This window comes from Pogona vitticeps, chromosome 4, assembly GCF_051106095.1.
Source record: "Pogona vitticeps strain Pit_001003342236 chromosome 4, PviZW2.1, whole genome shotgun sequence".
In the NCBI taxonomy this organism is placed as follows: domain Eukaryota; kingdom Metazoa; phylum Chordata; class Lepidosauria; order Squamata; family Agamidae; genus Pogona; species Pogona vitticeps.
In genome coordinates this window covers 119,826,828-119,839,480 of record NC_135786.1, presented here as the reverse complement: position 1 = coordinate 119,839,480, position 12,653 = coordinate 119,826,828, and the positions used below count along the sequence as shown (strand labels likewise).

Sequence of the window (12,653 nt, the reverse complement as noted above, 5' to 3'; positions counted from 1 at the left end):
CCTGCTTCAAAGAAACAGGTTCAATATTTTGGGGCTTAATTGGTTACTATAGGACATTCATTACTAATTTCAGCGATTTGGCTTCACCTTTGACAGAGCTTACTAAAAAATGAATGCCTGTCAAGATAAAATGGACACCAGACTGTCAGGGGGCATTTGATGCTTTAAAACAGGCTTGTCCAACCTGCGGCCCGTGGGCCACGTGCGGCCCAGGTTGGCTCATAATGCGGCCCAGTGCAATTTTTTATTTTAAAAGAAATTCCAAAGTTTCAAGTTACACTGCCGGCACTTGTGGTCAGAATGCAGCCGGGGCACGTCACAATGGTGGGGGGGGGGGGAGAGGGAAGGAAGGAAGGAGAGGGAGGGGAGAGGGTGTGTGTGTGAATGCATTGTGCTGTCCCTGTCAATAGGTGGACCCCCTCCCATCCCCATAAAGCCACCAGAGTCGAAGCTGGCAGCCTCTGTTGTCTGAGATCGCAGCTGCCAGTAAGCGCGCTTGGAGGCCCCCCATGTGGCCCAAACCAAATTTATGTGTGGCCCTAACCAAATCTTCATCTTCTAATGTGGCCCAGGGAAGGTGAAAGGTTGGACACCCCTGCTTTAAAAGCTATAATTGTTTCTGCTCCTATTCTGAAATCATCTGATTTTGACAAGCCTTTTGTCTTGCAGACTGATGCTTCTGATTGGGGATTAGGAGCTGTGTTGTTGCAAAAAGGGGGTGATGGGATTTGTCATCCAATTTCATTTTTTAGTAAGAAGTTACTAGCCCATGAAAGAAATTACTCTGTTCCTGAAAAGCAAACCTATTCAATTCTTTGGTCACTTCAGCATTTATGCCCATATCTTTGGCGGTGCAGGTTTACCCTGCAAACTGACCATTGTGTGTTAATTTGGTTGCAAAAGATGAAATCTCATAACCAAAAATTGTGTTGGAGTTTAACTTTACAGGATTTTGATTTTGAGGTTCAGCACATTCCTGGGAAGCTGAACGTTGTCACAGACAGCCTGTCCAGGATGCATTGTGGAATTTCAGATGTGGCAGATGGTTGAATAAGTTATTTTTGATTCACTGGTTCTTGAGCATAACCAGAGTGTTATTCTGTTTTATTTACTAACATGACTGTTTTCTATTTTTCAGGTTCCTAGAATTGCTTAACCCAGAGTTCTATATTCAAATGCTGCTGTTAGAACGTTTTCTACCTCGATGCTTTGCTAGTTAGAATGCATAATTAAATTTTTTGCATTTATTTTATTATGTAATTTTAACACAGAGTTAGTAGTTACTAGGCCAAAATATGTAACCCAGCTTGTAGTCAAACATGTAGGCTTAAAAATAACCCTATATTTTTGAAATTCAAAGGGTGTCATGTCATGATGATGGGATATATAGTCAGAGAAATGTAAAATGGAGTCAGACAGGTTCTGTGTGGAGATGATTTGAGAGACATTGGAATATGTTTTTCTAAGCATCATGAGAGTGTTTTCCTGAAGACCGTTACAGCCTGGATCAAGATTGTGTGAAGGCCGAATTGTGAGGCCCATGGAAGACTCAACATTCCAAGCTAGTTGGAGAAGAGATGAACAACACCTGGACTCTCATGGGAACAAGGGAAGGAGAGAGGTGGTACAATTGGTTAACAGCTGGATTTGCCATGAAGAAGGGAGGAGTTAGAGAATGTAGAAAATGGACAATGGGTTATGTGAATTGTGATTCAATGTGATTCAATAAAATGGAATATGATTCTGATGGTTCATGTGTTGATCTGGATTCAATTCCATGAAGAAGAGAGGATATAAGTAAGGAGAAAGAGGGTGGTGGGGCTAGTCCACTATAGCCCACCTTAGTTTAGCTTTTTAGTTTTTATTATTTTGAATGGGAAATAGTTATTTCATTTAACTGCAATGATCTTTGAATATGTTCTTGATGCTAATGCTTGTGCAATATAAACTGATTCTATGAAACTCTATTTTTCTAATAAAAATTAACTATAAAAATTCTACAAAAGGACTGGTATCTTGAACAGCTGGGTCCGGTTAAATCCAGGAGGTGGAGAGGGCCACAAACTAGCTACCATTTAAGAGTCCTACCTAACTGAGCTTTAGTGAGTTCTAAGGAATCACAAAGCCCATGTGCCTGTACTTGCAAAGTACTAAGTAAGAATAAAGTGTTCTTTTAAGGTCAGACTTGTTTAAAGGGCTTATGCTACACGCTGCTGAGGTCTTGGGACTTGCCTCAGCACAAAGGTGGTAGGTAAATGGCCTGTCAAGCTCTCTGACAGAATGCCAGCAGCCCTTTAGGGAGTCCAGTGCATCACATCTATTATCAGATGTTTCACTTCAAAATTATTCTTTCAATACAACGCTACCTCAAGAATGACTGATAATTAAAGAAGAGCAATACCCTTAGATTGGAGGGCAAATTGCATACTCACCATGACCGAGATGTGAAGAATTCTTAGCTCTTCTTCTGCTGATTCACTCTGGGGTTCCTCTGTGGGTTCCAAGCCAGGCAGGCTGGGAGTGCCATCTTGATGATGGATATGAAAGAGCAGTGTGCCATTTTCTAGCCATTGCTGCCTCCAACGCACTAACGGGATATCTTCTGTGTTGCCTGAAATCTCTGTGGACAAGGAAAGAAGATCAATGCAACCCACAAAACAAATGAACAGCCTCCTAGCCCCCCCCAACATCTTTCCCGAATAATACCCTGTTTCCCCAAAAATAAGACCTAACTTGAAAATAAGCCCTAGTATGATTTTTCAGGATGCTCGTAATATAAGCCCTACCCTAAAAATAAACATACAGCACTGATGGTACCTGTCTGTCATGGGTTTGGAGGGAAAGTTCCATCCTATGGGGAGTGGAAGGCGGGACATCAGGGGGGAGGAGCTGTACTGTATATATATTTGGAGCTTGTGTGGAGAGTTGGAGTTGGAGTCTGTGTGTCAGACTGAGTACAACTGTGTGTCAGTTAGTACATACCTGATAGGTTCGGGTTTCTATTTAGGTAGCCAGAACTGATAGGTTCAGGGTCTGTGCGTTACCTTAAAGGGTTCAGTGGGAACCAAGCTGTTGTATGTGTGTGATTGGGGTTATGCCACGTTACATTATCCTATTTACCTGATTCTTTTATGTACCCTGTTTGTTGTTTCAATAAACCTTGTTCTTTTGTTTAGTAAAATCCATTCCTGGTCTGTGTGACTCCTTATAGGGAATGGTTGGTGGCAGCATAAATACATGGTGGCATGCTCCAGTAGGTCTGGGGTTGCCACATTGATTGGTGTCCAGCGTGTGGGATACGACTGGTCCAGTTGTCCAGTGGTCCAGCAAAGCCTTGGCAAGTGTGCCCAGAGCAAGGGGGGTCTAGTCAGGGACAATCTGAGGGCGCGTAGGTAATCTTCTAGGCTTACCTCACGGGGAGGTAGGCTAGTGGAAGAACGTGCACACTCGGATTGGGGGGACTAGATTAGGGAGCTCTGAGGCAACCTGTTTTGGCGGGAAAGGGCTGAGGCAAAACTGTGTGAAGTAACAGTGATCTAGCCTGTAGGCTGAGAGGCCTAGCAGAGGGGGTGGATTCTGCCTGGCAACAGTTGCAAGTTGGTGCTGAAGGAACAGCAGCAGTCTATAGAAGGCTGTTTCTGAGGCAAAAGGAAAAAAGTCGTCGTTTTATTTTGAGGCTTGACTTTTGAAGGCAGCCTGTTCTGGGGGGATTATGCCCTTGACTCGAAGCCAAATGGCAGAAATGGGGAAAGTGAGAGAACCACAGGGAGACCAAGGTTCTGAGGAGGAATTTGGCTCAGTGCAGGAAGAGAGCACGGGAGAACTGACCTCAGAACTCAGGAAAATGCTCCTAGCCCAACAGCATGAACTGAGGGTGAGGGAAATGGAAAAAGAAGAAAGATTAGAGAGAGAAAGAATGGCGTTGGAAAGGGAAGAGAAACAGGAAAGGGAAAGAGAGAAACAAAGACAATTTGAAATGGAAAAGGAAGAGGAACAGGAAAGGGAAAGGGAGAAACAAAGACAATTTGAGTTACAAAAAATGGCGTTTGAGCTGAAGAAGCTGGAGATAATGAGCAGAAATGGGAATAACAATAATAATGGGGGGAACCCAGGGAATGGGGAAGGCAGCCTGTCTAAAACTGACCTGAAGAAATTCCCTGTGTACCACAAGGGAGATTGCCCTGAGGTGTTCTTTTCCCTCGTGGAAAGAGCGTTTGTAGACTTCTCAGTAAGGGAAACTGAGAAGATGACCATTATGCGATCTTTGATCAGTGGCAGCCTGGCAGAAGTCTATGCAGAGATGCCAGTGGAACTGCTGAAAGACTTCGCTGAGTTTAAAAAACTGGTGTTTGCCCGACATGGGATAAATGCTGAACAGCTGAGGCAAAGATTCAGGTCACTCACAAAAAAAACGGAGCAGACTTTTACCCAAGTGGGGGCCCAACTGGTGAGGTTGCTAGAGAAATGGCTGTCTCAGGAGGGGACAGAGACCTTCCAGCAGCTCAAAGACCTGATAGCGCTGGAACAATTTTATTCAGTCCTGTATGGGGAACTAAAGTTCCATGTGAGAGAGAGGAAACCTAGAACTGTGACAGAAGCGGCAGAGATCGCAGATTTTATTTACCAAACAAGGAAGCCCTTAGGTGCTGAGGGGAAATCTGTGGGTAAGCCCAAAGAAACCTACAGCAGGTACTCTCAGGGACCAGGGAAAAACCAGCAAGGGGGAGGGGCCCATGTTGAAGGGAAGCCCTCAGACATGAAACCACCAAGACCTCAGATTTTGGAGGGAAAACCAAAACCAGATGAGAAAGACTCCAAAAACAGCAGAAAATGTTATTTCTGTCAAGGAAAGGGCCATCTAATCTCAGAGTGTGAGAAATTAAAGCAGCTAAAGGGAAATTTGCCTCATGATTTGAGTGGAACCAAGCCAAAAGCTGTATTCTGTGTCCAGACAGAGCAAAGCTCCTTGCCACTGAGGGAGCCTGTTACCATGGCTACTCACTCTGGACCAGTTACATCTGCTGATCAGGCTGAGGAAAATGGTCCTCTTGTGGAGGTCAAGCGCTGCTTACTAGTGAGGACAGATTCGCAATTGTTTGAGACCACAGGGGTGGACGTAGGAATACTTGACCATCAGTATAGGGGGCTAAGGGATACTTGTTCCCAGGTGACCCTGTGCCATCCAGACATTATTCCTAGGAAGTATATAATCCCAAATGAGAGCCTGAAGGTGGCAGGGATTGAGGGGCAGGTGATCTCACTGCCAGTAGCTGAGGTACCTGTGAGCTTTCAAGGCTGGAGGGGAGTTTGGCGGCTAGCGATTTCATCAACTCTGCCAGCAGCCGTGCTCGTGGGAAATGACCTGGCTGAACATGTGAAACGGGTGCTAGTGATTACACGCTCACAAGCTACCACGGGGACAGTTCAGGGGGGTACTGAAGAGCCCGAGGTGGAAGCAGATGAGGGTAGTCCCGAAGCCGTGGCAGAAACCTTAACCACGGACAGCAAATTTGGCCAAGAGCAAAAGGCAGACGCCACTCTCCGAAAGTGTTTTGAAAAGGTGACAGACACCCAGCTAACACCTGAAACCCCAGCGAGATTTCGCGAGAAAAAGGGAATTTTATATAGAGAGACCCTGATGAATATCTCCAAAGGGGGAGATGGGATCAGAAGTCAGCTAGTGGTACCTGAAAAGTATCGCCCCATGATCTTACAAAGGGGGCACTCTGACATGTTTGCTGCGCACTTAGGGGTGAACAAAACACAGCAGAGAATCACACAAAATTTTTACTGGCCTGAAATAGGGAAGCAGATCAAGGAGTTCTGTAAACAATGTGATGTGTGTCAGAGGCAGGGGAATAACCATGACAGGACCAAAGCGAAGTTGTGCCCTTTGCCTGTGATTGACACCCCGTTCAAATGTATAGGAGTGGATATTGTGGGACCTTTGCCCAAGGCCACAAAGAGGGGGAACCGGTTCATTCTCACCATTGTGGACCATGCCACGAGGTACCCCGAAGCCATTCCCTTGACTAACATCGAAACTAACACAGTGGCAGATGCCTTGGTGGGGTATATGTCCAGGATGGGATTTGCCTCAGAAATAATCACAGATTTGGGCACATCGTTTACATCAAAGCTCATGAAACGGTTATGGCAAATCTGTGGAATTAAACACAAGGAAACCACTGCCTATCACCCCGAAAGTAATGGGTTAACGGAGAAGTTCAATGGGACTCTGATGCGCATGATTAGGGCTTACTTGGCAGAGAATCCAAACAATTGGGACCAGAAGCTGCAATCCCTTTTGTTTGCTTATCGATCAGTGCCACAAGCCAGTACCGGGTTCAGTCCGTTTGAACTTTTGTTTGGGAGAAAAGTAAAAGGTCCACTTGATTTAATCAAACAAAATTGGGAGCAGATCACCCAGGATGACCCACAAGATGTTGTGACATATATAGACACTTTAATGAATGTCCTGAAGAGAAACCTAGAGCTAGCAGCAGAAAACCTGCAAGCTCAGAAGGTCAGACAGAAAACCTGGTATGACCAGAAAGCCAGGGAGAGGCACTTTAACCCAGGGGAGGAAGTGCTTTGGCTTAGGCCCTGCAAAGAGAACAAACTACAGCTCAAATGGGCAGGACCATACTGGGTCATTTCCAAGATGTCGGATCTGAACTACCTTATAGATCACCTGAAACACCTGGAGATAGTGCTGCAGAGGTTACGTGCAGCAGGGCTAACAGTAAAGGCAAGCAAGTGTCAGCTGGGTAGCCCAGAAATAAAATACTTGGGTCACATAGTAGGGGGAGGAGTGATCAAACCCCTAGAGGCCAAGATAGAAGCCGTTCGTGATTGGCCCAGACCCAACACCAAGAAAAAAGTCAAATCATTTCTTGGGTTGGTGGGCTACTACAGGAAGTTCATCCCGAGGTTTAGCGAGATAGCGACTCCGCTGACCGATCTGAGGCGGAAGAAGACTGATGACCGCATCCCGTGGACCAGCGACTGTGAGGAGGCGTTCCAGAGGTTGAAGCAGGCGCTCATCCATTATCCAGTGCTGCGTGCTCCCGACTTCGACCGGGAGTTCATCATCTACACCGATGCGTCTAACAGCGGGGTAGGAGCAGTTCTTTGCCAGGAGGATGAAAATGGTGACCAGCATCCAGTGTCCTACCTGAGTAGGAAACTCCAGAAAGGTGAGAGACATTTGGCAACCGTGGAAAAGGAGTGCCTGGCCATAGTCTACGCGATTCAGAAGGCCAAACCTTACATCTGGGGAAGACATTTTGTTCTGTGCACTGACCACTCACCACTGCAGTGGTTAAAGACAATGAAAACCCATAATAGTAAACTTATGAGGTGGGCTTTAAACCTGCAAGATTTTGACTTTGAAGTGAAGGTGGTCAGAGGGTCAATGAACTGTGTCGCTGATGCCTTGTCAAGAAGACCCGACGAGTGAAGACGGCGAAGAAACCATGGACTATGTATATTTTGGGGACCAAAAGTTAAATGTACCTGTTTATTGAACAGGCTTGGTTTGTATTAATAAAGGTAACTTAATGTATTGCAAATATTAATGTTTAAATGCATAAATGATATGTTTGACCTAGAGTGAGTAAGTATGGGATTGTGTTATAATGTATAACTGTTTTGTGTTTTGATCCTGGTTGTTTTTTTGGAGAAAAGCACTTTAGCTTTTCCCCCGCAAAACAACTTATAAAGAGGGGAGGTGTCACATACAGCACTGATGGTACCTGTCTGTCATGGGTTTGGAGGGAAAGTTCCATCCTATGGGGAGTGGAAGGCGGGACATCAGGGGGGAGGAGCTGTACTGTATATATATTTGGAGCTTGTGTGGAGAGTTGGAGTTGGAGTCTGTGTGTCAGACTGAGTACAACTGTGTGTCAGTTAGTACATACCTGATAGGTTCAGGTTTCTATTTAGGTAGCCAGAACTGATAGGTTCAGGGTCTGTGCGTTACCTTAAAGGGTTCAGTGGGAACCAAGCTGTTGTATGTGTGTGATTGGGGTTATGCCACGTTACATTATCCTATTTACCTGATTCTTTTATGTACCCTGTTTGTTGTTTCAATACATGTTGTAACCTGCGAGAGTAGTGCTATGATAGTAATGGGAGCAGGATACAAGATGGACGGACGGACGGACGGACGGACGGACGGACGGATGGTGGGTGTTCATGTTAAAAACTGCAGATTTTAACAATATACCTGCCTTATCTTCACTGTACAACCCAGCGAGGAATGTTGGAACAGGGGCAGTTAACAGCTGTTAAAGCTGACATCAGGGTAATGGCCAGGTTTTCTAAACAATCTGCCAGGCACTTGGCATTTCACATTCACCAAGCATTTCACATTGGAGAATGAGAAATAGAGAACATATCCATGCAGGCTAGGTTAAATGGACAATTGAGGTGGGATGGAAGGATGCATTAGACAGATGAGATGGACTTAAAGCTGTTCCTGGAGGTTAATTTGTTTAAGTGCTCATTATCAACAAGGCAGGCAGGGCAAAGAGAATGACATATTATTTTAACAAATACAACCTTGTCACATGGAAGCAAGATGGGTGGTAGTCCATTATCTATCCAGAGGGAAAACGTGAAGGCTAGCTTTTGGTACATTTTTCACTTCCACATTCCAAATAAGCCCATTAACTTTTTGCAATTTTCTCTGAACAGACTAATATTAGACAATATGGTACTAGATATCATAGTAACTCTAGTTTCTACTTCTCATGACTGGAAACAGTGGCTGTAATCCTCTTACATTTTTACACCTCTGTTAACATAATCTATGTAAATCTCAGAGACAAATTTCTGCATGTTAAGACATAAGCATGCATATTTGCCATTGCCCTTTGAGTTGTAATGCTTACACTGATTTTTTACCTTGCAGCAAGTTGGCCAGAAGATTTATATTGATTTCATTATGCCAGATAATGTAATTGATAGGATTCTGGCCAATGTTTGTAAATATGCAGGCATCATTTACAAAAATGTCCCAGAGTTCAGAGTTGCAGAACTGAGCTGCTATATTCCTACATGGCAGCCCTAACTCTTTCGTGACCTCTTTCCCATGAAGACAAAAATACAATTATGTTCTCTTGTTAGTGTTACTTTTGACATTAATATGACCCTGCTGAATCAAAAACTCTATTATACTTACTATATCATCATCAACATCAACATGTGCCAGCAAGTCAATTCTACCTTATGGTGAACTTTTCCAGGGTTTTCCAGGTAGACAATACTTAGAAGTCATTCACCATTTCCTTCTTCTGGGGTGCTCTGAGACTGTGCAGTTGCCCCTGGCCACACAGGTTGACTCTACTCACAGGAGGCACCATGGAGAATTGAGCTCCCAATCTCTGGCTACACAGTCAGATACCTAAACCACTGAGCTATCCAACCAGCTCCCACTATAATCTCCTCTAAAACCAGGCAATTCAACCCCCCCATCTTTGCTCCAGTCTTTCCAGCATTAACATACTGCTACATGCTGCAGCACTTTACCAAACTATGCTATGCTCATTGCTTAATTTCACATCGGAAAATGAGAAATAGAGAGTTCACCTACATTTAATTCTGATTATTTGAGTTGTCATCTATAAATTCACACATTTGGGTTTAATTGCACCTGCGCAGAGGTCCTCAGAACGTTCTAGAGCTTTTGAACACATTCCCCAGAATGATTCTCCTTTATGTGCCTACTCTGCCCAGCTTGGAGAGCCACTCAGTTCTTACAAAGGAGGCAGCCGTCAAAATAGAAAACAGAAATATGTGATGGACAGAGGGAGAAAGGGTAGGGTGTGTGAATTCACAGATGACTACTCGAAGAACCAAAGTTACAAGTAGGTAACCTCTCTTTCTTCTTCATGGTTTCCATGAATCACACACTTGAGGGATTCACTAGATACCTTACTGGCTGGTGAGACATCACAGAAGAACAGAAGCCAGTACAGTTCACCCAAATGTCACGTTCACCTTGGCCCTGACATTGAGCCTATAATGAAGTGAAATGCTCTGTGAATATCTAGCAGCATCTAACACCTCTGAGGACTGTGGAGATGGATATAGACCTGGTTGAGGGTGCTCTAACAGGGCCTGGTAGAGACTTGTATGCAAATTGGTACACCAAAAGGGATGGTATTGATCAGCCATTTAGAGATTGTCTGAGAAGAGACCAGGAGAACATTAGCAAAGCCATGGAAGCTGAAAAAAAGTCAGTTGGATTTGCGAAAGGCTTTGGTGCAAGAACAAAGAAGATGAGGACATAATGGACATCCAAAAAGTGCAAGGAACGTTCTAAGTCTGTGGAAAGCAATGGAAAAAAAGGTGGGTAGAATGAGTGGTTAGTTTAATTGGAAATCAGAAAGAACTTGAGGAAGAAATGTGAGGTCTGGATAGGGAGTGACTTTATCCGGGTGGAACTGGAGGAAAGGAGGGTCAGCTAGTTCACTCGCTCATCTAGCAGAGGTGATGGCAACTAAGAAAAGGGTCTTGAAAGGAAGCAGTCTCTCATTATTAGTTGCTAGTGGTTCAAAGGGTGGACAAATTAGGCAATAGAGAACTAGTTGTAGTGACAACTGGGAAGGTGGAGGCATATGTTTGGAATATACACTCCCCACCCACTAAAAGTCCCCCACTAAAAATACAAACATCTACACCACAGGCCAAGTAACACAGTCCAACTAATTATTCACTACTGGTGGTCTTTAAGCTCATTATTAATTGCAATTATAGCTCTGGGATAAAAACTATTCAGAAAACGTGTGGTTCTATATCTTCTGCCAGAAGGTAACAGTTCAAAACAAATTATAAGCAGGATGGGAAGAGTCTCTCAGGATGCTGTGTGACTTCCTCAGACAGTGGGATGTGAAGATGTTATCCAGGGTTGGTAGCTGGAGCCCGATGATATTCTGGGCAATTTTAATGGTTCTCTGTAGAGTTTTTTTGTCCGCTACAGAGCTACTCCCAAACCATGCCAGAATGCCATAGGTTAGGACACTCTCAATGGTGCTACGATAGTAGGACAGAAGTAAATGCTGAGATAAATTTAACTTGCCAAGCATTATCAGGAAATACAGCCTCTTCTGTGCCTTCTTCATTAGCATGTTGGCATTTATAGTCCATGAGAGGTCCTCTGAGATGTAAGTATCCAGAAATTTAAAACTACCAACTCTCTCCACTTCCTCACCGTTTATGTACAGTGGTAAATGTACATTTCTCTTCCTCCCAAAATCAATTATGAGTTCTTTAGGTTTTTTGATGTTAAGTGTGAGATGATTTTCTTTACACCAAAGTATCAACCTTTGTACTTCCTTTCTATAAGCAGACTCATTGTTCTTATTTATGAGCCCCACCACTGTCGTATCATCCGCAAATTTAATAATTGCATTGGTGTTATACAGTGGGGTGCAATCATGTGTGTACAGGGAATAGAGGAAGGGACTTAGCACACAGCCCTGGGGAGCTCCTGTACTTAGTACCAGGGTAGAAGAATGGTGAGATCCCATCCTTACTGACTGTAGCCTATCTGTCAGAAAATCCTTTATCCACATGCAGATCTCCTGAGGTAATCCCAGGTTGATCATTTTAAAAAACAACCTATTTGGTAGAATAGTATTAAAAGCAGAGCTATAATCCACAAACAACAGCCTCGCATAAGTTCCCTGTTGTTCTAAGTGGCTCAATACAGTATGGAGTACAATGGACACAGCATCATCAGTAGATCTATTTCTCCTGTATGTAAATTGCCATGGGTCCAAAGAAGGTGGAAGACTAGCCTTAATGTAATCCAGCACCAATCTCTCAAAACATTTCATCATAACAGATGTTAAAGCTACTGGTCTATAATCATTGAGAGATACCTTAGCTGACTGCTTGGGGACTGGCACTATAATAGATGTCTTCAGGCAAGTGGGGACAGAACACTGCAACAAGGATAGATTGAAAATATAAATACTTATGAATTATTAAAGAAACATCTGTAATTAATAAACCTGTTTTAAGAAAAAGTGAAAACTGAATGGACCTTCATCTTTCCTAAGTACATTGATTTAGTGATCAACTAGTGGCAGTGTGTGAAAAGGTGTTTGGTTTGCTTTCATGTGCTCTGTTTGGAAGAGAAACAGGGGCCACGAGGTGCAAACGCCACAATGCTGTGATGAGATGTGTTTTTATGGGTAAGCCTGTCTCAATAGAATCCATTTTAAATTAGGATTTCTGTGTAGTTTCTGAGATGAGCCACAGCGGCTATCTCTTATCTAGTTGCTAAGGAGAAACATTCCTGGTTGCCAAAGCATTTCGGTAGCTCTCGTGGGAATATGGGGCGTGACCTGTCCAGAAGTTTCTTGCCCTTGGGAACTCTGGGAAGAAGAAGAAGCGACAGAGAAGAGAGAGAGTAGAGTGTGTTCCATCATGGATTACAAATATTTTTCCTCTACCATGGACTGAGGGGAAACACCTGGATTGCATCTACATCAGCTTGTGAACCCAGGACACATGAGATGGACTATGTTACTCTTTATATTAGTTAGCATAGTTTCATTTCTTTATTTTTCTAGCTGGAGTGGGGGAGGAGGTATCTGTGCCTTGTATTGAAAATGTACCAACTAAACTGTCTTACAAAC

The 12,653-nt window shown here is 43.8% G+C and overlaps 1 protein-coding gene across 5 annotated transcripts in view; it reads right to left on the bottom strand.

Annotated features, from left to right (window-relative positions):
- Positions 1-12,653, bottom strand: part of ASTN1 (astrotactin 1) — a 448,149-nt gene that overhangs the window by 291,777 nt on the left and 143,719 nt on the right. For all 5 annotated transcript variants that reach the window (XM_078392393.1, XM_072998206.2, XM_078392391.1 and 2 more), the window contains exon 2: positions 2,433-2,620. In XM_078392393.1, the coding sequence (XP_078248519.1) occupies positions 2,433-2,620 (188 nt within the window). The remainder of the gene's footprint in view (positions 1-2,432; positions 2,621-12,653) is intronic.